A 25,921-nucleotide genomic window follows, 5' to 3' on the forward strand; every position below is an offset into this window, starting at 1 on the left:
CGGGGAGTCCGCTGCGCTCACTGCACGGAGAGTCCCGGAGATTAAAATGTGTTTCTATCCGTCGGATGAAAGGCTTTAAATAATCGCTGAAAAAAAAGAAAGAAAAAAGACATGGCTTTGAACTCTATAAGCTTTATGGAGGAAATTCCACAATAAGTTGCGTCAGGAGACTATTTGAAAATGCAAGACACAAACAGGTGATGGGCTGATATCACAGTCATTAATAACATCTGTAATATTCCTTCCAATGAGAACACCATTCAGTTAGCTCACTTTATATATAAAACAGGAAGAAAAGCCATTTCATGTGTATATCTGACTGTTAAAAATGCTCTACAGCAGGTTCTTGCTCTGCAGACATAAATTCATGCATCATAAATCACAATATTAAGTAAATCAGTATACAATAGACAAAATACATCTGCATGTATAGTGACGAAGTCATATGTAGAATAAAGATGACTTACTTTAGTAACTGCGAGAATAATCAGTTTATAAATGTTATGTTAAAATTTATTAGACTGGACTGCGAATCAAACGACTGTCAAACAATGAGGCTGAACTGTGATTGGGAAGCAAAAGCACCTGTACGGGCTTTGGACTGCATCTCATACAAGGATGGATTTTTCTGATTTACAAATTTTAGAATATGTTACAAAAACTGACGCATATTAATACATCATAATAATGCACATAGGATAGCTGAAATGAGCTGATTAGGCGGAGAAAGAACGAAAGAAAGAAAAAAAGAAAGTTGGTCGTGTTTCCCATTGCAGTCTCACTCTTTCTGTTTTCTGTCTCTGAGGAGGACAAATGAAAAAAAGAAAAGAAAGAAACTTAAATGGTTGCATTTATGCAGCAAACACGCAGGTTATTTTTTTATGACAGGTTCACCCGGGACCGGTCATCACGACCTGTCAGGAGTTTCATCCAGGGGAGAGGAGGAACTGTTGCCAAGGAACCTTTTTATGTTTCTTTATACTTCTTTATATTTCTACTATGTTTATTGTCAGGCACCAAAATACCAAAGCAAATTCCTCGTATGTGTAAACCTACTTGGCAATAAAGCTGATTCTGATGCTCTTTTCACGTGGTATTCAAGGTCTGTCGGAAATATTTAAGTACCAGATAAATCTGCGTGAACCACCTTGCAAAATGTCAGTATCATGGACTGTAAATAATATGCAATCTGTAGTTTGAACATACCAGCAAAGATATGTTTAGAGGCTAAGGGAGCACTAGCAATAACTGACAGCAACAAAGATATATTTAAATTTTTGAAATTAGCCTGATGTTGCATAGGGTTAGATAAATAAATTAAAGTAGCCTAATGCAAATATTTAAAGTCATTGTTGAATGCTATTTTTGTAGTGTAATCTATGTCAACAAATATCATGGTGAGTAGGTAGGTTCATAGTATGTCCTTCTTTCTTTTCTTTTATGACATGCCCGTTTCACATATATTCTCTTCATCTTAGCAAGGCAGCACAAAGTGGCTAACCTATTTCTAAAAAGAAATGGATGAAAAAATGCGTTTGCTTTTGTTGCTGGTCAATGTTGTTGTTATTTCCGAACCAAAGCACTTGAACGTGCGACATGTCTTTCTTTCACCGTAGGGTTTCTACGATGTCCAAGCTCAAATGTTTGAATTGAAAGCAGCACTCACCCACGTTAAAAACCTTCAGTTGGTACAGTCGGAATGCTGACAAATGATATATTTAAGTTTTCGGAGATGTTAACCACGTTATTCTGATTTATTATACTATGGGGACTTAAAATCTGTATGAAACAGTGTATTTCAATGTTTTTAACGTAATATTTGTTTAACGTTAGTTTACATGTTTGTTTGTCTGTATGCGACACCCCGAGCACTCCGACAATGGACTCGTCCGTCGTTAGGCCTTTGCAGTAGGGAGTTGTTTGGCGGACCCCGCAAGTTTTTCTTTACTTTACATGTTATTTTTGTTTCTCTAAAGAAGGGCACATTCTTCATTTTTATCATCACTTTCCTCATTGTTTATTCGGTGTGTCGACGGACTATACAAACAAAGTGTTTTGGGCGTGGTACACAACTAGAGAGCCAAAGAAGGAAGGAAGGCATCGGTGAGTCGGACTGACCACGACTGAGCTTATGATGCCGACGTTGCGGGACAGCACCATGTCCCATCCCGGCGAGAATTCCCACCAAGTCCGGGTGAAAGCGTATTATAAAGGGTAAGAAATCACCGTTTCTCCCAGCATGTCATAGATCTTGTTAATAAGCCAATTAGTAGCAGTTTTAGACTTAGAAAGGTGGCTAACCAGTTGGCTAACATTAGCTAACCCAGCTAACGGCTTGCTAATGTTGGGTACCAGGTTCAGGTAAACTTGAGCAGGCAGGCAGACAGGTGAAACTGTCCAGACGCGTTGGCAGTGCAAAGCCAGGCTCTCTGTGTTATTTAAGAAATTTGTCAGCTACGCGGTGAAGTTGTCAAGTGGTTTGAATTCAGTCAAAATGAGTCGTTGATCGTGCTAAAAGCTTAATTGTGACACAGTTTGAAAGGTTTGGAGCTAGTTAGTCTGTCAGCTAAGCTAGCTAATAGTTGCTGTTAGTTACTATCTGTCACTGGTAGATAATGCCGACTTCACTAGCTCATTTTGATTAGGTTTACAACTAACCTGACGTGGTAGATCACTGACTAACATTATTTTCCTATTGGCAGTTTTGGCAAGTTAACATGCGTTTAAAGGTTGATGTTATGTCATTTAGGGATAGGCAAAATGACAACAGGAACAATTAGAGTATCTATTGATTTCGATACTATCACAGTAACTGCTGAGGTATGGAAAACCAAATAAAGTTTTGTTGTTGATGTTCATCAGGTTGGACTGCCTGACAATGTGAGCTCGAACTCAACCTGAACCACAGCTAGGGCTGCAACTAATGAGCATTTTCATTATCAGTTCATCTGTTGATTATTATTTGGATTAAGTGCTAAATCGCTTAGTCTATGAAATGTCAAATAAACAGTCAAAATGCACACCACAAGTTCTGAAAGCCTTACGTTCGTCCTCAAATAGCTTATTTTATATTTATATTAACAGTCACAAAACCCAAATATTCAATTTACAATGATACAAAATAGAGAAATGCCATAATGACATTTGAAAAGGAGGAACTAGAAAATATTTGACATTTTTGCTTCATTTAAAGACTTAATTGATTATCAAAATTGCTGCTGATTAATTTACTGTTGATTGTCAAATCAATTCATTGATAAATTGTTTCAGCTATAGCCCTAACCAGTCATCTCTGCTGTGCCTAACATTAACCTAAATGGGAGAGGGCACTATGGGAAACACTATTCGAAAGGCAAAGAAACTTGGACTAAAGACAATAGATTATAGACACATAAATATGAATGTACTATCCATCTCTGATAGTGTCATGTATGGGGTATGGTGATACCAGCACTTTGAGTTTTTGTCATACCAAGCCTGGCAGAGGCAGTTCAGCTGTTTTAGTTTTGCACTTGGATGTGATGATGGAAATCATTGGTCACCCAGTTGTTTTCATGCCACTCCCTGCCCCTCTGTCTCTGCCTGATGGAGCCAGTGATTGGAGCCAGCCAAGACTTGAAAAACGCGAAGTGCAAGTCACCTCAGCCAGACCTGTTGTATTCCTGTGACACACCTCAGTGACACTGTGAATGTGTGTTGATCATTAGGTGTCATCCCACAGAACAAAGCATTTGAAGTATTTATGAGGTTGCTGCTGAGGAATCTCAGCTATGTTTCCATAGAGGGAATGCAGTAAAGCGGACTTGTTGTTTAGCTATCGGGATGCATTAAGCCAGGATGTCAAAAGTGCTGTTATTGTTTCCCTGCAGAAGTTAGGAGTGGGAGAGTTAGAAATGCACCGAATCAATATTTTAGATTGGTTCTGACAGATCAGATATCAGCCTCATGTCAGTTGTTTCTGTTACTGTTTTTATGAAATTGTAACACAACTTTTATAAACCCTCTAAAACAATATAATTAAAATGTGCACGAGCCTGATGATAATGTTGGTCAATGAATATCTACACTTATCGCGAATAAGCGATGAAACATTAGAGCTGAAACAATTAGTCGGTTGTTAACTGATTAGGCCTAGTTGATCGTCTGAAAAATAACCGGCAACTATTTTTTGATAATCGATTAATTGTTTCGCCATGCTCGTTCATCATGTGACATCCAGGCCTGAGAGTCTGCAGGTTTCTGCCTTCCAAACACCACAGGAGCTCATTTCACTGATTAGTTCCTTTTCTGTGTTTCGAAGTGGTAATCAGTGAAATGAGCTGACTGGTTAGAGTCTTTGTCCATCCTTTTTAAACCTGATAAACATCCAAAGACCAAATGAAACCTGACTCTCTACTCTGTAGTAGTGTCTCAGCTCATCTATTTTCAGTGTAGTGTCCTTTTTGAGTCCATTCTTTCCTATTTGCATGTCTGTAGCCGTTCAGCGCCAGTATCAGCAGACTGGTGTCAGCCTGTAGCAGTCTCAGCCCGTCACTGGCTCGTCTTCATTTTGTTCTCATTCGGGCTGATGGTCAATAGAGAAGGCTGCAAATGCACTGATCACGTGACTAGAAACTAGACAGTGATGCTGATAATGTACAATGGAAGTAGATGGACTGCAAATAAAAGTATAGTGGTAGGGCTGCAACTAATGATTATATTCATTATCATTTAACCTCCTGATTATTTTCTCAATCAGTTGTTTATAAAATGTTAGAAAACAGTGAAAATTGTCCATCCCAGTTTCCCAGAGCCCCAAGTGATTTATTTATTAATTTTTTATGGGTTTTTTCTCGCCCAATAGCCCAAAACCCAAAAGATATTCAGTTTACAATGATATAATAAAGAGAAAAAGACCAAGACCTGAAATTTAAGGAGCTGGTACAAGCAAATATTTGCCAGCGATTTATCATTGCTCAAAATAGTTGCCAATTAATTTTTTGATCGATTAATCAATTAATTGACTTTTCAACTCTAGTGTAGCAATGTTGAGATCTCTGTGTATAATCCTTACACTGTATAGAAAAATGGAGACAGTTCATTGTATTACACTTCAGTTACAGTTCACTTTTTACATTTTGTGCTTAAGATTTGGGATTTAGTTTTTTCTTTATTTCTTACAGTGTAGCTGTATCCAATCATTACCGTATCTGATCTTTTGTTGTTTGTTGTATTGATATCTATCAATATTAAGTCCAATATTTGTTTTGTTTGATCATTTTTTAAGTTGTATTTTTCCTACATAATTCAGTTGCTCTGTGCCCACTTATACTCCTATAGCTTTACAGTCTTTAGTATGTAATTCAAGTGTTTTAATCGGGCACAAGGGAGTGTTTTTGACAGCTGACCAGCAAACGAGCGAAAATGGATAAGGCTTTATATTGACAATATACAGTTAATCAAAGAATTGCCTGATCCTGATCTTGCAGGTTGGCTCTGGCTATGATGTGCAAGTAGAGCAAATGACAGAAATGTATCAAAAAGTTTATCATTGTAATGTGAGTAAGTAATTAATCCCAAGTAATACTTGTGTGCATTTTTAAAGTTTTTTTTTTTTTTTTAGTTACCATATGTTGTATGAATGATTTTATTTTGCCAGAATTGACCATTTCTCTTTAAAACAAGACTAAGCAGGAATTTCACGAGTTTCAAGAGTGCATCTTCTGTTTTTGTTGATGAGTTGGTTAGGTTTTTAACCAAATATTTTTCTAGTTAGAGGAATCTGTTTATGTGGGCTTAGGACACCAATCTTCTTACTTTCCTCTTTCCGTTTTTGCCAGTCAGCTTACCTTAGTCCTGTTTAGAGAATATTGTCACATACATTTTAAACTTTTTTGTCAGCCTATTTCTAAAGAAAAAGTTGACATGCAACTCCAAAGTTATATCTTACAAAAATGCTAAGCTGTTTTTACTGTAGCAGGTTTCTGTATGTGACTCCAATGTGTCACCATGTCAGGCCAGAAGAAACATTGTTTTGCAGAGTTCCCTACACCGACTAATACAAGGCTTTCTATGTGCCAGATCAACTTCAGGATTCTCTCAACTTCCTGTGCAAGGCATGTTGTTTGGCAGGAAACTGGGATTACATTGGCTCGACGGAGAAGTTCTGTTATTTTACTTATTTGAAAGGAGTTGCTCTTCTTTTTCAAAGACTCTACTGTCTGCATCCGTGCTTCAAGGCATTGCTTTGTTTAAGATATGGGAAGCGCTCCTTGTCTCGCCATTTACTTTTGCTCTGAAAGCACCTCAAGCACTGAACCACAAAGTCAAACAACCCCCACCCACCTACCCACTAACACATCTTCACCCATGATTGTCGCTAACAAGTCTAAGTATCACAGATTCTCAGCAGCTGCTAACATGCATGTAATGTATTCTCTTTTTCACCATCTACACATCCTGCACATTGTGTGTAATACAGCTCAAGTGTTTACATACACGCGTCTGTCCGTCATCACGAGTGACCTTGTCTGCAGGAGTTTGCTTGGTGCTTTTGTGCTGCAAGGCTCCCTCCTGTTTAACACCACAGGTGGGCCTCGTTGCCTGGAGACCACAGCATCTTGCAGCCTATGTTTTATTCACTGTGACCTTACTGGGGGCGGAGTGGGAGGATTCAGGTTTTTTTTTTTTTTTTTTTGTGGACTGGGTGCGTCTAGGTGGCTGTTTTGGTAACTTCAACTTTAGCATGTGCATTTCTGTGTTTGCTTCAGTGTGTGTTTATGCTGCTTCATTAGTGTATAAATGTGCTAGCATGTGATTCTGGATAAACGAAACGTGTGCACGTTGGTTGTGTGACGGTGTTGCGGGGGGCATACCCATGTGTGGCAGCGGTGACAGAGATGGATGGTCCGAGGTGCTCATGGAAGCCCAGAGAGGCAACCAGGCCCTAATTCCTGCTTGAGCACTCACCAGTGACAAATGGCTTCATGCTGGGCAGATGGGGCTGCAGAGTCCTACTCATGACGGTTCAGCCGCCAGGGGCACAGGCCAGCACCCCCCTCCTCCTCCTCCTTTTAATTTAGCTGTACTGTAGGACGACGCAGAGCCGAGGAATGCCAGGTCTGTGTGGAATGCCAATTTCTCCCAGTTACTCACCAGTGATGAGCTCCCAGTCGCTCACTGCAAAATCCTTCTGCCTTAGTCACCCTGAAGAATCCCACAACACATTTTAGGTTCTTTTTTAATCACTCAATCAATTAGCCAATCAATCTATTGGCTAATGTGTTATTAATGGTTAAAGAAATGCAGTATTGCCTTATGCATTTTCCAAATCAAAGGATGCAACATAGAAGTCGTCAAACAGCTGTCTGCTCATTAGCCTAGTTAAGTTCAGTCATTATAAGGGCTGCAACAAACAATAATTTTTATTTATCGATTAATCTGTTAATCACAAAGTCCAAGATGATATTCAAATTGCTTGTTTTGTCTGAGCAACAATCCAAAACCAGCAAAATATCACATTTGAGAAGCTGGAACCAGAACATTCTTAAAAGACCTAAAATGATTAATCGATTGTCAAAATTTTCAGCAATTGATTTTCTATTGATCAACTTATTGATTAATTGACTAATCATTTCAGCTCTAGTGATTATTTAGTTTTGTGACACAATAATAGGTGTGCTCTTACTTTCAGTGGGACTACTATACAGCAGGCCATCATTTAGCCTGTTGATTATTTTTTCATTTAAAGGAGCGGTGTGTAGGATTTAGTGGCATCTAGTGGTGAAATTGCAGTTTGCAGTCATTTGAATACTGCTTGCATCACCCTCCCCTTCCAAGCGTGTAGGAGAAACTACGGTGGTGGAAGGGGACCCACGCCCTCTGTAGATATAAAAAGGGCTTATTCTAAGGTAATGAAAACACAACGATTCTTATTTTCAGGTGATCTTATACACACTAATGAATACCATTTCTGCCAATAGCGCCTCCTAAATGTTACACACTGGACCTTTTAAGTAATTTAATCTAACAAATGTCAAAAAAACAGGTAAACATGCCCAGTGTTCTGAGAATCCAAGGTGATGCCTTTTTAAATGTCTTTGTCAGTCCAAAACCTAAAGATATTCACATTACAATTATATAAAACACAGAAGACCAACAAATTAGGACTGCAACTAACGATTATTTTATTGTGAATTAATCTGCCAATTATTTTCTCAATGAATCAATTCATTGCTTTGTCATAAAATAGTTAATAATGTCTGTCAAAATTTCCCAGAGCCGAAAGTGACATATTCAAACCCAAAGATATTCAGTTAACTGTCATTTGACAACAGCAGCAAATCCTCACATTTGATCAGCTGGAACCAGTGAATGTTTGGCATTTTTTGCTTGGAAAAATTACTGAAACAATTAATTATCAATATAATTGCAGATAAATTTTCTGTTGATTGACCAATTGTTTCAGCTCAACTATACAGTAATTAAAAACCTATAAAACAGCAGTTTTAAAAAATGAAAGTCACCTGGTTGAAAGTATGTTGCGTTTCTGCTTCTAATAAATTTTTATCACTTTGTAGTCTCTTTCCTGTAACTGCTGTAGCCATTAGCTGAGCTTGTTTCCGTGTCACAGAGGATGTTGTTTGAGGCACCTGAGACATGGCTAAACTTTAACTACAGTGTATACGCACAGTGTTTAATGAACACTCACAGCTCAGGCCCACTTACATGTGACACAGTCACCTCCTGCCATTAATACGCTGCCTGGATCATCTACAATCACAGTGTGGGAACCTTTTAGTGTAGTGTTTGTGTGTGTGTTTATGCACTCTCTATCTTCTGATGTTATCAGGGCTTTAGGAGGAAGTATAGCTGCCATGCTGGTCCTAGAGGAGAGATCAGACTGTAGGAGTGTAGTTGCCAGTCTCTCACAGGCAATGATTAACACCAGCAGGGTGGAGGAAGAGGGTGAGAAAAGAGAGGGAGGCATCAGTCTGAGCCGTATGTCAGTTTATTCTTGCTCAGAATGCTTTATTAATTCTTGATGTGTGATTTTTAGGCAAGACAGTGCAGCTTCCACACAGCGTGTATTAAACTATCACGAGCCACTCTCTGTAGATGCTCAACATTAATGTGAAACTGAAATATCAGACAATAAATCACAGTCTAGTGTTATATGTGTGTGTTTGCTCCTGGCAACAAGCCTACAGTGACCTTACACACTCTGTGCTGCCCTTGGACTTGTACAGTAGATGTCCTTGAAAGTGTGCGTTGTTTACTTCATGTGTTGGGATTTTATTATCCTGCTGTAAAGCTCTCAAGTTGATGAAAAACTGGGTCCATCTTTGACGAGGGCAGTAAAGGGAGTAAGAGGTCGTTGTCCTTCTGGGTCACTCCCTGACTGGTGGGATTGCTTTTACACATCATCCCCTCTTTATTTCCCTTTTTACTCCACCTCTTGACCATACTTATCCCCTTGTTTGGCCCATTCTGTCTCTCCACTTGCTCCTGATCCCACACATGTAGACGCCTGAGCTCAGACCCCTGTCGCCTGCAGACCTGTAAAAGCTAATGTAAGTACGAACTCCAACTCCTTTCTTAGGGGTTGTAAATACTGCTGCGGTTGGCGACATCAAGTCTAACGCCGCCATGAAATGATGGGGACAGATGATCCCATCTACAGGGATAGATGCCCTCGGTTTTCCACCTCTACGCTCCTTTACCCATGTCTCACCATAATGTTTGTGTATGTGTGAACTGATGAGGCAGAAAGTGATGTACTTGTTGATTAAGAGCAGTAAGCCAAGTGTCAAAGGCTTTTTTGACTGCCTTCCAGAAATTGATGGAGTGCATTGGTGGATAGTGAGCCTTAACCAAACCAGTCACAATACAACTACAACCACCATCGCCTGTGATTCATTCTGCTTTTGTTTGTGGCTCTCTCCCTCGCTCTTTTGCTGTCTTTCTCGGTCTTGTTTTTGCTCTCTTTCTCACACCCACAATCATGCTATATGGATGAATGTGACAGACTGCGAGACTGTGGCTCACACACAGTAGCGTTTGGGGGAAAACAGGACGGGCTCTCGCCTCTTTCTCACCCCGTCAGAAGTCTGCCGTTCTTCAGAGTTTTTCCTTCAAATGCATCAGAGCGTGGGAGGGAGTGTTTTAACTTCTAAAGTTAACGATTAGTGCTTATCAATTAGTCAGTTATCAAACTAAAATACCAAATATTCTCTGGTTCCAGCTTCTTAAATGTGAGGATTTGGTGCCTTTTCTGTTTAATATAATTGTAAATTGAACATCTTTAGGATTTTAGTTGGATAAAACAAGCTATTTTAAAGATGTCTGGGACATTTTTCACTATTTTCTGACATTTTGTAGACTAATCCATAAAGAAAATATTTAACAGTTGCAGCCCTAGTGACAATATCTAATTAGTATGTTTTGGTGTTTGTGGAGTGTGTCTTAATATTGGTTTCCCATCAGTGGTAATACGTCAAATACACTATTTGTAAATGTTCCCAGAAAAAAATGATTTTACAGAAGTATTTTAGTTGAATGAAAGCACTTTAAATTATGGAATGGGGAATTTTGTTTTTACTGTTTCTGTGTGTTTAAGGAAAAAAAAGAGTCAGTACTCAGTAGTCAATACAGCATGCCATAAATTAGAAAAAATGTATAAATTCCCTCTACAAAAATCAACATTTTAAATGTTTCTAATAGTATTTGTTGCTTTAACGTCAATACAGCAAATTTGTGCTGTACTAGTAAGTGGTAGATGTATTTTATTTAAAAAAATTTGCCCTTGGGCTACTACTCAGCTTTGGATATGATACTGAGTGCCAATTTGACACCAGTGCTGCCATTTTTCCAAATTTATAATCTGTGTACCTCCTTTACATGGAACTCGTTGGAATCATTTTCATGAAAGGTAACATGACAGGGTTTGCCGTCGGTCTGAAAACTGAGTCGGTGACCGGTTGTGACTGAATGAATTTAACTGATGACAATGAGTATGACAATGGCAAAAAAAAAAAGTATTTAATGTGGAATCACGAAAGTCAAATAAAATACTTGACTTGTCTTCTCTGCAGGGACATCATGATCACTCATTTTGAGCCGTCCATCTCATTCGAGGGTCTGTACGGGGAGGTGAGGGACATGTGCTCCATGGACAACGACCAACTCTTCACCATGAAGTGGATCGACGAGGAAGGTACGCCTCCCTTACCTCTCCATGCTTTACTGTTTCCCCCCATCTGTGCTTCAAGAGGACGCATAAGAGACCAGCCAGAGATGCTGGAGTTTTTGTCAAAATTCAGCTTACAGAAGGAATTTGTTTACAAAACAAAAAAAATCAAGTCATGGATTCGTGTGTAATCATCAAGTAGATTAAACAATTTTAGAGGCCACTAGCTAAATTTGCCAGCTTTTGGCAATGCCATGTGTTAATGCTCACATATGCTCACAGAAGCACACACTGCCTTGTCACTTGACGGTAAGACTTTAAGTCTTTTCTTGCCCCCACACACACATACTCAATTCCTTGTTGTCAGACAATTAATCAGGCAGCACTAATGGTGTCATAGGAAAGATGGAGCCATCACATTGCTCTGCTCTGGATAAGGTCAGCTTGCCCAAACTCATTAGACCCAGATCAGCTCCCACTGGTAGCCACCCACATACAACCACTGGAGTCATTAGCCTGTCTGCGAAAGGAAAGCTGCTTGATGGTCATAATGAAGTACCCTTTTCAGTGGTAGCTGTCTCTTCTACTGCCCCATCCAATGCAACCACATACATACAGCTCTGCAGTGGGAACCCAAGTCATTATGACGTTAATTAGAAAATGTACCTGTAATTAATCCATACTTTTATAACCCTGGTTTAAAGGTATTAAAGGACACCAACACTGTTTGTTGTGATTTGCTATAAATCAAAAACTTTAAAAAGGGATTTTTTTTCTATAAAAGGAATGCTTCACTTACTGTATCTTATCTCCATGTGTTATAAAAAGTATGGTGTAATTAATGTAAACACAAACAACAACTTTTGAGTATTGAGTATTTAAACTGTATGTACCACAGGTAAACTAGTAGCAACAGTCATGGATCCAAAGTAGAGCCTGCTAGTTAGAGCTGAAACAATTAATCGATTAGTCAGTAGACTGAAAATTAATCAGTTAATTATTTCATCCATTTTTTTCCTAGCAAAAATGCCAAACATTCCCTTGTTCAAGCTTCTCACTTGTGAGGAATTTCTGCTTTTCTTCGTCTTATGTGACAGTAAACTGAATATCTTTGGGCTTTGGACTGATAAATCAAGCCGTTTGAGGACGTGCCATCGGGGTCCCAATTCTCTGTCATCTGTCTATTTCTGCAGCAAAGATGTCGGGAGACACTTTCAACTTGTTTTCACTCAGTAAAACACATTACCTGAGCTGTCAGAAACTCCTTTAGGTTGAACTGTGGAAACTAACTAATACTTTTAGGGCTGACTAACTTTAAAAGACACGATAAATGGACTTGAAGACACTTGCTAGCCAAGCAACATTAAGGCTACAAACAACTCAAAATGTAACACCTTTTCCATTCAGAAAGAATATCTGATGTTGTGAAGAAAACGTAATTGTCTAGTCCTCGAACATAATACAACCCTCGCTTTTCAAATGGAATTTCCAGAAAAATTTTCTAATCTACAGATACTAAAGGAAAAAAGATCGAATAGAGGAAAAAAGATATATCTGGTATGTGTCCGATTAGTATTCGAATAATTTATTACTCGTATCCATCCCTAGTAAAGAAATTCCAAAGATATGTTTGAGGTCATTTAGAAACAGAGAAAATTAACATCAGTCAGTATATTGTTATCAGATTTTTAAAACTCTCAAATACTGATATTGGTAGCAGCCTCAAAAATCCTGTATTGGCCAGGCTGTGATCCAAAGCACCGCCTGTAAGATGAAGAGAAATATGTGCTCCCTAACCCCAAACCAAACCACACCAGGAGAACAATGAAATAAAAATCTTGTTGGCTGACTGCAAAGTTAAGGGGACAGTGCATAACTCCATGTAGTGGAAAAAGCTTACTGAAGCGACATGAGGACAATTAGATTGGTGAGTGATTCATCCATATCAGTACCTTTTTTTTAATGTACTTTATTTTCTCTGTTCCTATTTGTATTTTCTCTGTAACATGCTCGGTCGTGGATGCACAAACTTAGTGACACCTCCTGAAACCATACGTGATGGTTGTCGCAGTCCACCCACTAGTTCTATGTCAACCTCCAGCAGTTTGTATCATTTTAAATATACACTGTGTGTCATAGTTTCTGTTCTCGAGCTATTTATAAAATCAGTTAGGTAGAGCACTAAGAATAGAATCGGCTCACACTGCCTCTCCGAGTGTGTCACGCCAACACCTGACTCTGTCTGTTAATAATAAGGAAATAATTAGGTTTGCGTCTGAGTGGTAATTTAATTATTTAGTCAGATTGATCACTGTACAAATAGGCCTGTACAATTTTAAAAAAAAGTATTGAAATGGCAACATCAACTGCCACAGCCTCCTATGTTCTCACTCACACCCACACACTTTTTTCAATGTTTACTTCTGCTACATGTGTTGCAGTTCATATCACACCTGCAATGGTTAGACAAGTTATTTTTTAAATGTCATGCTGCTGTACTATACAACTCACCTTTTACACTCGCAACCTTTTGCTCTGGGATCTGGAAATACAGTATATGCACCAACTAATTGTCTCTACTTGTCTGATATTGCTTGTCTTGTTGTTCTGATCTCTTAAATGTCATGCAAATGAGAAACCTGGTTCCCCTTATTGGATTTCCAGCAGGGTTTTAACATGTTCACATGTGAAAGATAGAAACTTGATTAAAAAATACAAAGAAAAAAAGGACGGGAGCTGTTAAATGCAGAAAGCTTTGCTAAAAGTGTGCACTAATACCTGCACCTAATGAGGAGCACAAAAAGGGCTTGGATTGTTAGCTATTCTGTCAAAAACATAATAAAAACTAGATAAAACAAGATGTAGACTTTTCTTCCTTTCTATAAAATGTCCAAAAACAGTGAAAAATACCGTCCAAGGTGTTGTGTTTAAATGTCTTGTTTTGTCAGACCAACAGTCCAAAACTCAGTTATTTAGTTTACCATCATGTGTGACAAAGAAGAGCATCAAATCCTCACATTTGAGTTGCTGAAACGAGCAAACTACCATGAAACCATTATATGATTATCAAAGTAGTAGCAGATTTATTTTCTGACAATCAACTAGTCGTTTAATTAACTAATTGTTGCAGCTCTACTTGTATCACAAATAATTAAACACAAAGTCTGACTAAAACTGAAATAAATAAGTCTGTTTCCACAGCTGAACAGTGGGTTATTTGTAAAGTTCAGACACTTTGTCTTACTCACACAGCAAAAAAAAACAAAAACTGTCCTCTCACTGTGCTGTCAGTTCAAATGCTCTAACATAAAAAAGAAAAATACTTATAAAATACTAGTCTTGAAGCTGCGGTGTCGTATCTCACTAGTATACTTAAAAATATGACAGCTTTGGTTCTACAGTAAAGTTATCGTAGAGGAGATATCTAATTCATGTAAATATAGGTTTTACAGAAACAAGATTCAATGTTTCCTCTAGGATTTTTTTCGGCGGGGAGGGGAGGGGGTTGTGTACCTGGGTGGTTAGTATCTAATTTGTTAATGCTAAGTACTAACTTGTCAGTAATCATAACCATTCATGCGTAACAATAGAGTTCAACATTTCGAAAGTTTACTGTAGAACATCAGCCTTTTTTTAATGTCCCGCCCCATCCAGACGGTGATTGGTCATTTCACGAAAAGTGACATCCGAACATCACCCGATATAGCTAAATAGCTAGCCAAACCCAATCCTTGCTTATCTTATCCCTATTGTCTCCTGTCTTACAGCTTCAGTTGCAAAACATTGACTAACAGTTGAACTGGTGTTGAGGATCTTGAGGAGGAGGATGTGGGCTGGTGCATAATCAAAGTGGGCCGACGACGCATCTCTCTCACTCTTGTTTTTGTATGTGGTGAATGACCTCTGGTGTCTCCTCCGCTGTTAGGTGACCCCTGCACCGTGTCGTCTCAGCTGGAGTTGGAAGAAGCTTTGCGTCTCTACGAACTCAACAAAGACTCAGAGCTCATTATCCACGGTGAGCCTCACTGCTTCTCACACAGACAGTATTTCTGTACATGTATAGTTTCAGGATTTAATTCACAGGATGTTCTCGTGTGGGAAATGTTGATTCACACCACGTGCTGGGTCAGTAAGAGGTCCAGATGAGAAGCCTGTTATCTTTGACTTTCTGCTGCTTTTCACTTCTCTGTTGAGCTTTTTATGACCTGTCAAGTGGGCAGCATTACTGTATTTTCTATTTCTGGTCGTTGAGCTACAGTATACCAGACCTCAGGCCCAGGATCACAACTGACGAGCAGTGCCAACACAGATCATCCAGGCAGTTTTGGCAAGAACAAAACTTGACTGTTTAGTAGTTAACTGACTGCCAGTAGAAGTAATTAGTCTCTACTACTAATATTAGAAGTAATCATGTAAAATATTTTCATGTAATTCAAAACATCTCCTTACAGAGTCAAATACAATTAATCTTACATATTGTTATAGTGAAAATTCTATATATTCCTTGGGAATGGTGAAACCTACAGAATTCACTTTTTTTAATTTGTGTTTAGATTTTGTACTTAAATGCACAGTAGTAATATATTTTACAATATACTATAGATAAAAGGGTTATTATATATATATATATATGTGTGTGTGTGTGTGTGTGTGTGTGTATATATATATATATATATATATATATATATATATATATATATATATATATATATATATATATATAAATATAAATATATATATATATATATATATATATATATATATATATATATATATATATAATATATATATATGTTAAAAGTAATGTTTCTGCTGCCAGAGAGGAGAAGAAAAGCAGTTAGTGCCTGACAGGGTCTATCTGACTGACATGTTGCATTTATAATTATGGGAGCTAATTAATTAAAATATTTTCAACTATCATCACAAAGTCACCTCATGTCATGCTGAGCTGCAGTGATAAAATAAGAGTGTAAAAGCGTCGACACTGTCAGGAATCCCTTCGGGAATTACAGAATCTTTGCACAATTAAAATGCAGGTAATGTATAATTATGTATTCAGTGTTGTAAACTATCCCTCTGTTTGTTAGAAGCTCCGTTTTAAAACCAGACTGTAAATGGAAAGCTTTGAACAGCAAAATGATTCTACTGATGTATAAATATATCTATTGCTCTTTATTACTTGTCACTTTATTGAAAAATCAGCCCTTATGTCCGTGTCAGGAAAAGCAACAGAGGAGGGATCCCTCTTTCAGGACGGACAGACACGCAATAGATGTCATGTGTACAGAAGAGACTAACATAATAAAATTACAGTATGGACAATCATGATGGCAAAGTTATGAAGTTAAACTGCTCTGGAGCAGGTTAGCCGTGCAGTATAGGTTACAATTGTGATCATTGCCGGCTAAAAGTGAGCCAGCTTCGTGATACCTGAAAACCTGAACCCACTAATCTCACTTCATGGTACGGGGCCCCAGGTCAGTGTAGGAATCCTGATCAAGACAGTCCAACAATAATGCAAAATAGACATTTAGATTTGGTTTGCTTGGAGTCTAGAGATGTTTATTTGTCTGAAAATGGTTTGAATGGAATTTTTTTCTTCTCTATTTCTGGCCACTTAAATGTAAATTGCATATTTCGAGTTTGTTCACCACCAATGTAAAAAGAAATCTGGGTTTAATGATGAGCTTATGCTGCTTGCTTTTAAGTTATTTTCCTTTTTAATTTCTGTCTGTGCTACACAGACGGCTAGATACTGTACACAAGAGACACAAAGAAGCATCAAAACATAATTTTCATGCCGCACTGACCTGTAAAAACAAACAAAGCCCTTGAGCTAATTCACATCCTCGTCTAAACTTAGCATTCTTGACAAATAGTTGTACAACTTCATGAATCTGTATATATAAGCATATAACCTGGGGGGAGCGGGGACGGGGGCTGTGTGGTTAATGTAAAGAATGTCAAGAGTACAGTGGATGACAGCGTGACAGCGGGGGGTGTGTGTGTGTGTGTGTGTGTGTGTGTGTGTGTGTGAGACAGTGCCGCGGGGGGTCGCCAGGTCTGCTCGTTAACGAGCTTGTCGGCTGTAGCCCACGCCTCGCCTCTGACTCACACTGCCTCCAGTCTAGCTCGATCTGTCGCGTGCTCTCTCTCACACACACACACACACACACACACACACATTCCTGTATATGCACCAAAGTGAGGTCCAAATAAATTCACATGGGAGGTGAGGACCACCCTTTCTGCTATACTTGGAGACAAATGAATGCTGGATTTCAGCACTAGGTGGCTCCCTGACTCCAGTTTCCACCTCAGCTTCTTTAAACAGACAAATAATTTTTTAAAGCATTTTCCCACTGAAGTGAGGACCTTTTCATGGGGCGCTATTGGGTTCGTTTCAGAACAGACTAGTTTAACTACCTTCTGTCTTTAGCTTGTAGTTATTCTTTCCTACCATTTTATGTTTTAGTACAGACAAATAATTTAATAAATCATTCTTGAAGTGTTCTAAAATTAATGTTGTGACCATTGATTAGACTGCTGTACAAAAATACAGATACAGTACTTTTAAAACACAATTACTGCTTTACCAAAGTGAACCAAACTTTAGCAATAAACATCAGTATCATACAACTTCCAAAAAGCTGCAATGAATGCCATCTCCAGTGTACACAACTAGATTTATTTTGATTTGTTAACTGAGACACAACAAATTTGCATAAAATTGAAATACTCAATTAAAGTACAAGTACCTTGAATTTAAACTATATCTGCAAGTACAGTACTAGAGCATAAGACGGTGTAGTCCTCATTCGTCCAGGAGTGTTCTAACGTAGAAAGGTTTCAGTCGTAGTCATCTAGACACTGTTTTCAGAATCAAGACGTTTGGCTCCCATCCGAAGTCATTCTCAATTGTGACATCCACAATTGAGAATGACTTCCGGATGAGAGCCAAACGTCTTGATTCTGAAAACAGTGTCTAGATGACTACGACTGAAACCTTTCTACGATAGTACTAGAGCATATGTGCTTAGTTACATTCCACAACCAAACAGCATTAGAAAACTAACAATGTTCAAATATGCCAACAACTGGCTCAACCAGACATTGAAAGTAGAACATTGAATTATAATGCAAAATGACGTCTTCAGAACTGAAGTTTCCGTGACAGCGATCTTCGATTAAGAGTCACAATTGTGTTATATGAAAAGTTTTTAACATCCTTCCAGGATCTTTGATCCAAGGATTTCTCGTGTTATGCATTTGATGCAGTTCTCTTTACCTGGAACCCGCCGTAATGCCATAAACTTTCCCAACTGTTTGCTGACAGCAGTCCTCTCTGCTTCACTCCATGGCCTCTACAGATGACAGAAAAAATGTAGATTCTTTAACATTCAGTACTTAGACCACAATGTAGATTTCTTGACTCGGCTCATGCACAGCTTGACTTTGCACTGTACAATAAACTGTCCTAATGAAAGCCATTTAACTCACCATCCATATCTGAAGTCCCATCCCCAGCTGCAGGATGTAGTTAGAAAGTGAGTTTATTTTTTAAACAGGCTGCGTTTAGTCTGAACGTGTTTAACAGTATTTCACTGACTGTGTTTAAATTCACTACATTTGTTGAAGTAGCTGAAATAAAGCTGAATGCTGTTGATCCAAGAAGATTTCAAAAATTGTAAATCTACTGTATTTTAACATCAATGCCTTTTCAAGAGCCAACAAACCCTTTTTTACTGGATCAGATGGTGAGCTGACAGTCTTGTCTCTCTGTCTTTCAGCAATATATTATTTAAACCCTCAACTCTATTTTCCAGCTGCTGGCCCCTGTACTCTGTCCCCATCAGATTAAAGCTGAACTAATATATTTAAAATGTAAAGTAGACTACAGCACAACGCACAGTCAGATTCCACCACTTCATCACAATTAAGGAAACCTAAGTCTGGTAAACGAATTAATGGACAACACTGAATAAAACTTTATTGTGTTAACTTAATGACACTTTTCCCGCTCTGACTCAGGATGACTTTTTTAAAGCTAAACGTGCACAGTCTGCATATACATGCATTAATATCTCTACGCCAACTGGATAAAAATGGAGACTCTGCCTTTTATACCTGTTGCCATGGTGAAACATAAACTATAGGCCAACGCCACACGTGAAGATTATAAGATAGCAGTGTTATTTTGACCGGCTGTCAGAGTTTCAGCAGTTTGATTGAATTTTGCATCTTCTTGACCTGCTGTTAGTTAGTAGTTGGCTTTTTCTTTTTTTTTTTTTTTTTTAAATCACTGATAAATGGAAATAGATTGTATGGACCCAGTAGTAGACCGACTTGGCATTACTGTTATGAGATGAGGCAAGACTGGAAGTTCACTACACATTTTTGAGGACATTGCTAGGTTTATCATAGCCATTTAAAAATGGCTTTTGTGCGCCCAGGTCATAAAGGAGCATTTGGCCATATGCAGAGGACAGCAAACCTCTCTTCATCGTGTAATTTTCCTCGTTGGTATGACTAATATGTCAGTTTCTAGAAACCGATTAGACACGGTTCTCTATAGGTACTGGTGACGGCATCTCACCAGTGCGAGCAACACTTTTCACTTGCCCGTAGCAGCACTCTGGACTGTATTTACATCATAAGATAACTGAAACCAAACTATTGTGCACAAAACTATCATCTACATCTATCAGCTGCCACAAAGCCACCTGTGCTTAGTGCACTCATTCAGAGGCTGTAATAACTATTTATTTAGTCTGGACGTTAGTTTAGTTTTGGATGGAATATTTACCATTTTGATAAGTTTGGCATTAAATGAGCCTATTATTTTGAGATACTAGGGAAAGGTATTGATTCTTTTTTTTTAAGACAAAAGGTTCCCAGGACAACCTTTTTAATACAATTAAATATCCTTCCTAACCCAATAATTTTCAGACAGTCCCTAACTTACCCTCCATATCTGAGTCCCCATCCTCACTGCCCTGGTCATATCTGTTTTTCGGGAGAAGAAGTCAGAACCTCCATCTGAAAAACAATAGCAAACAGAAAGTGACACCTCATACTATGCAGTGCAGGAGTGTAGACTAGGGCTGCAAATAATCATTTTCATTATTGATTCACCTGTGCATTATTGTCTCAATTAACTGCTTTGTCTATAAAACAGTGAAAATTTATAACTCAAAGATATTCAGTTTACAACTGCATAAAAAAAGAGCACCCAATCATCACATTTAAGTAGCTGGAATCAGCAAATGTGTAAAGCATTTTTGCTTTAAGAATCACTAAAAGATTAAATTATATCAAAATGGCTGCAGATTAAATGTTGAATCGACTAATAATTGCAGCTATAATATTGACAGGTTTAACACAGACAGCATCCTAATTCTTAAATACGCACCTTCAACAACCTCTCTGCCGCGTTTCCTTTCCCTCTGTGGGACAGTCACAGAAGTCCACGTGTGACTTTCAGCTGTAAAGATAACAATGATCAAATATTAGTGCTCAGTGGTCAAAATATCCTCAAGTACAAAGACTACTGCTGATTAAAAGAGCTCCATAAAAAGATTGTACAAATCCTCTCTTGATCTGTTCATGTCACTGGACAGTATGGATCAGTTGTTAACCTAACACTATTTTCACCATACTATGCATAAATTACACAGCCAAGCCCTTCTTTGCTCGTGCAAGCATTTACTTTCCTTTAAATTTCTTTATTTTCTTTTTGTTGTTTAGCATATTTCACCTAATTTACTAGAGTCAGAAACATTTTCTAAAAATATCCTACTTCAGTTAGCAGTATGAGGTGTAACAGTAACACTAACGCTAATTTTGTAAAAAGGTGTGACTGTACATCTCTATGGTTTGCCTGAAAGCGAATTTCTGTTAAATGAGATTGATATTGTCCAGCTATAATAGATTGTACAGATAAAAAAAGTAAATGGCTTTCTCCATGGAAATGCTTGATGTTTGACTACACTTATGAGAATACTGTTTATGCACCGACAATGAAACAGAACAGGACAAAACAAGGTCAGTTACAGTGCGTACATACCACAGACAGAAAGATCAATTGTGTTGAGGTTGAGGCCTCGCTCCATTGCCAACAGAAGTTTACTTATCTTGGCAATTTGAAAGGTTTTGTAAGTCTGTCGGTAAAAGTCAAGGTGAACTCTGATGTCATGTCCCATGAACCTTGTAACTTGTTCCAGCTCTTGTTCGCTGAGATCCAGGAGTTGGCAGCATGTGGCAACCTGTTTTCTTAATTTGGTTGATCTCAGGAGTTCAGGGTTTTCTGCTTTGCTTTCCTCTGCATATTTCTGCAGACAATCACATCCCCGTAACTTTGTCATCGCACCAGGTCTTGCAAAGAGATAAGGATTTTCAGCAGGTATTCCAGCTTCCTCTCTCCTTTCAATCAACAAATTGATTGATTCCTTCATTCTCTCAGTCAAGAAAACAGCTACCTTCCCACCTCTTTTTCTCCAGACCTCTATGCGGGTTAGTAGCTTGCTCAGCTCTCTCTCTAATGGTGACAGGGTTTCATAAATGTCCTCATTTACACGATTTGTGCTTGCTTTCTCGTGACGCCTCAAGAGTCAAGCGTGATGCTTGCCTTTCACGCCGCTTGTTAAAGACAATGACCTGCACCAGAACTGTCTCGTTTAACTCCCTGTATGCTGTTAAAATCTGTTGTGTCAGTTCCCCTTTGCTTTATCTTCCACCATCCTGAGATGGTTCCACAGAGCCATCACATTTTTGGTAATGACATCCTGACATCCACCGGCGTTAGATGCTATTGGAAGCACGCTGCAGCAGCAAGACTTTGTACTCTTTTTCTTGTCTTTTTGTCTTCTGTTACACATGATGTTTTACTTCTGCATGTGGAATGATGTCTTTTCAAAACCTTTTTAGCAAACAGTCCATAGCAATATTGGCAAGCCAAATAATCCTTAACAGAAGCTTCATCAGAGGGCTGCCTCCATGTCACTATTTGTCCTCTGCCTTTTCCAGGACTTTGGTATTGTGCTTGAAATCTCCTTTATTTCTCAGTTGTTCCAAAAGAACCCTTCTGTCTTTTGATCCTGATGGAAAGCTGAAGACATATGCTACATCCTGGATCTCCATATGATTTCTCTGCAAATGTCTCGCAATCCTTAAGTCTGACTGGCCACAGTAGAGACAATAATGTCTTTTGTCGCGTGCTCGCTTGCCATCTTCCCTTTTTGTACAAGTTTTTATGGTCACAGTTGATTTTGTTTTGTTCGTCTTTTGTTTTTTTTTGTCTTTTCACATAAGTTCTGAGGTTCTTGTGTTTGTCTCGGCTTTTCAAATCTTCCTCATCACTGGATGATGATGCAGTGTGAGTTGGCTTGTACTCTGGGTCCGATCCTGTATGGCTGCATAATTCGGATCCAAAGGAATCCCACTCTGGCTCCTCATGGATATAGTCCAACTGTAAGCAAAAAGCATAATCATCATCAGAAAAATAGTGTGAAAGTAAAATAGCATGAGCGCTTTCAGACAATTTCCAGTCATCACATCAACAATCACATACAAATTAAAGAGTCACTTTACCATCATTATCTTATAGATGGACTACACTATTGTAAAAGTGTATTATAATAAAACAGTGTGATACTTTTTTGATTTCCATACTTTTACTTTATGTAAGACTACATTCATAATTTCCATTTGACTTAATACACCAAATACACAAACTGACACTGACAAAGCATGGCATGTTTACTTCTAAAATTCAATAAGACAAATTAGTCTTTTGTTCTGATAATATGTTTGTTTATAATATATACAGTACTGATGCAGAGTGGATTATCCTGGTAAAGAGTTTAATTGAATCTTGACTTAACAGGGCACAAAATTAGCACCAGCCAAATGCTGATAAAACATGCAAATGGCTGGTAGATTTGCTTCCCTTACCAGCCAAAAACAATGGTAATCTATTGAGTGACTGGCAAAATTTGAACATTCCTTAGCCATTTGGCCAGTGGACAAAAAAAGGTAAATTTGCACCCTCTTGACTAATAAATCGGTGCAGCTGACATCTTTGAACAGAATCCACTTATTTTTCACACCTTAAATGCCTCTGAGAGACGAAGTAATGCATCATCTCTACATGTATGCAATTAGACAAGACCCAGCAACAGACTGGCTACAGTCCTGCTGACACCTTGGCCTCGGCACAGTCAAAAAGTTGCAGATACTGTTCGGGACTCTACTTTAATATGAATTCGATTTAATCAGCTACTATCTGTGAGTACACAACAAGCAGACACTGATAAGAAACTCATGCAAAGGTTTCATGCTCAGTATAACAACAACATCCACTGTAGACTACATAACTGTAGCTGACCTGACATCAATCTATTTAACTGGCAGCCTGAACTTCAGGAACAACATAAATCAGATTAAGTAAGACGGTGTAGTCCTCATTCATCCAGGAGTGTTCTATCGTAGAAAAGGTTTCAGTTGTAGTCATCTGGACACTGTTTTCAGAATCAAGATTAATTTCTGGTTCCCGTCCCATTTCTTCACAATTGAGAATGACTTCCGGATGGGAGCCGAAACGTCTTGATTCTGAAAACAGTGTCCAGATGACTACGACTGAAACCTTTTCTACGATCAGATTAAGTACTTTCTACAGAGAGTCACATTTCTAAAGAGAATCATGATGGATAAGAATTGATTCTTTTGTCATCTCTAAAATTCTAAGGACTCCAGATGTGGAACCTTGTGTGTATTATATGTCCTCAGTTTACGTTAATAGTTTTATTTTAGAATTCCTCCTTTAACATTGAATTACAACTACTGACAACTATTCCAGGGAAGTGAAAAGTCTGTATCAGGATAGAGGAAAGATTCTGTAACATACCTGTGTTGGCATCACAGCCATCGCCTTCTGGACCTAACATGAAAGAGAAGATGGAAGATTATTTCCTGTTATTGTCTGAAACAGTTTCAACAAAAAATTCCAGTCAAGTACAGCTGGACAGTGATGCTTTAGTGCTGCTTTCATCTTTTCAAGTGAGAAGACATTTCATATATTACTTATATAGTACATTTAAAAGGGCATTCATATATCTAATGTATAAAAGACAATGTTAAAAACTGAATTGGGCACCCTGTCATAAGTACATGAAGTTACAGTCCACACACTGGAGTCTGTATATTTGCATTTAGTGAGTTTGGTCTGTATTAATAACATGCATTCCCAGACATCTCAAGTCTCCCACCAGGCAATGTGCTATTTGTGCTTTGTTTCCAGATACTGATATATACACTCAGCAGCCACTGTATTACACTTGTACAGTCTAATGCAGTTTAGCACAACCATGCCATAAACTCTACCTTTACAAAGCTCATGTTAAGTTGTTCTTGTCATAGTCTGTCAATTAAATTCTTGTTTATCACTGAAGTCATAGTTAAAGGTGGTGTTGTATTGGACTGCATTATATTGAGAAGTGTTTCTATTTTTGTCCTCCCTACTACAAAGGGGGTAAGAATATTAAAACCAGAAACATGTCCAGTACAACACCATCACTAACTATGCTCAGTGCTACAACATATAATATAGTTAACACATTTTTGACAGTGTTAAAAAAGAAACATATCTATACTGAAGCGACTTTATGGCAGCACAGTTGTATTGTATTATGTGTTCCCAAAAAAGTGTTCAAAAAGGCAACTGTTGGTCATCTCTGTGCCAGGATGCCAGTTTCCCTTTAAAATATCCTGTCAACTGTGTTAACTGGGTGGACAGTCACAGAGGTGGGAGTGAGAGAAACAATAGGAATGGTAAATCTATTTAACAGTAGCTGATAAATTAGGAATTATTCAGGCAGCAAGCCATGAGAGCAGAGCTGTTTTGGGATCAAATTAAAAAAGTACTGTTACTAGTTACTTAGTAATAGATTACATCTATTTCAGTGACTTTTCTCAGGTTGATGGCATCTTTAAACTGCATTTCAACTCAAGTGTTTAGTTCACAGTTGAAGCTGAACTTTACTGCCACAATCGTTGCATTCTAACTCTTTTCCACAGTTATCAATACACAGTGAAATGTCCCAAAATTTCACACAATATTAAAAATTATAGCATGTGATACTTAAGGATACAACATGAAACACCACAAAAACACTTATGAACCACAGGCATTTAAAGTTATTTCCACAAACTGAGAAAAATGGTACAGTCTACGTTTAAAAATGCTTAAAATGGTTATCTTTAAATGAAGGTTATAACTTACATTTGGCCACTTGCTATATTTTCAGAGAAGCTAGTGGAATCTTAATGCGTCTATCATTAGTGGTGCACGAAAGTTAATTCGCTTGTTAGGAACTCCTACGGTCAGAATTAAGTTCACATATACAAAAATACACAATTTCTACCTAAAATATACTATAACTTGGCTTTATTTGACAATTATTGTAGTGTAATAAGTTTCATCCTGGCAAAATAATATTGTAAAGTTAGCTGACATGTGGAAGCAAAACTCAAGAGCAAGACATCATAAAATCTTACCTGCACTGAAGCTGTCTGGAAAAGCCTCCTTTCGTGATCTGCTATGGTGAAGTTTGAGTCTCTCAATTCTTCTTCTAAATCTCTCCAGGGTCCTGCCGTGTTTGTCCAAAACTCCCGACTGCAGGTCGCTCTGAATTGAAAGGTGGGGAAGGGCACGTAACACGCTCTGTAGGCAGCAGAGCAAGTGCAGGTGAGGGGGAG

At 38.3% G+C, this 25,921-nt stretch overlaps 2 protein-coding genes and 1 long non-coding RNA gene across 3 annotated transcripts in view; 1 reads left to right on the plus strand and 2 right to left on the minus strand.

Moving 5' to 3' along the window:
- Window positions 1-1,714: 1,714 nt before the first annotated feature.
- prkci (protein kinase C, iota) overlaps window positions 1,715-25,921 on the plus strand; it is a 44,693-nt gene continuing 20,486 nt past the window's right edge. Inside the window, exons 1-3 of the mRNA XM_044221037.1 lie at window positions 1,715-2,214; window positions 11,073-11,194; window positions 15,093-15,182. Of these exons, the coding sequence (XP_044076972.1) occupies window positions 2,132-2,214; window positions 11,073-11,194; window positions 15,093-15,182 (295 nt within the window). The 5' untranslated portion in view covers window positions 1,715-2,131. The remainder of the gene's footprint in view (window positions 2,215-11,072; window positions 11,195-15,092; window positions 15,183-25,921) is intronic.
- LOC122887610 lies at window positions 18,184-21,757 on the minus strand. Its single transcript, XM_044221038.1, has 4 exons — window positions 21,234-21,757; window positions 20,580-20,651; window positions 20,133-20,206; window positions 18,184-18,531 (listed from the first exon to the last, which is right to left on the minus strand). Exons 1-4 carry the CDS (start codon window positions 21,619-21,621, stop codon window positions 18,388-18,390), a joined length of 678 nt encoding a protein of 225 aa, XP_044076973.1. The 5' UTR covers window positions 21,622-21,757; the 3' UTR covers window positions 18,184-18,387.
- On the minus strand, window positions 22,001-25,754 carry LOC122887611. The gene is made up of 3 exons (XR_006380569.1): window positions 25,721-25,754; window positions 24,072-24,104; window positions 22,001-22,634 (listed from the first exon to the last, which is right to left on the minus strand). It is a non-coding gene; the product is annotated as an uncharacterized LOC122887611 (long non-coding RNA).

The sequence above is a fragment of the Siniperca chuatsi genome, linkage group LG13, assembly GCF_020085105.1.
Source record: "Siniperca chuatsi isolate FFG_IHB_CAS linkage group LG13, ASM2008510v1, whole genome shotgun sequence".
Lineage (NCBI taxonomy): Eukaryota > Metazoa > Chordata > Actinopteri > Centrarchiformes > Sinipercidae > Siniperca > Siniperca chuatsi.

What these genes read in the sequence shown, in the direction of transcription:
- LOC122887610 (XM_044221038.1), bottom strand. Translation starts at nt 21,621, where the DNA reads ATGAAGGAATCAATCAATTTGTTGATTGAAAGGAGAGAGGAAGCTGGA. An exon ending in CGGCAGAGAGGTTGTTGAAG is followed by an intron (nt 20,207 to 20,579) that starts GTGCGTATTTAA and finishes ATTGTTTTTCAG; the next exon opens with ATGGAGGTTCTGACTTCTTC. An exon ending in TGGGGACTCAGATATGGAGG is followed by an intron (nt 18,532 to 20,132) that starts GTAAGTTAGGGA and finishes TGTCATCTGTAG; the next exon opens with AGGCCATGGAGTGAAGCAGA.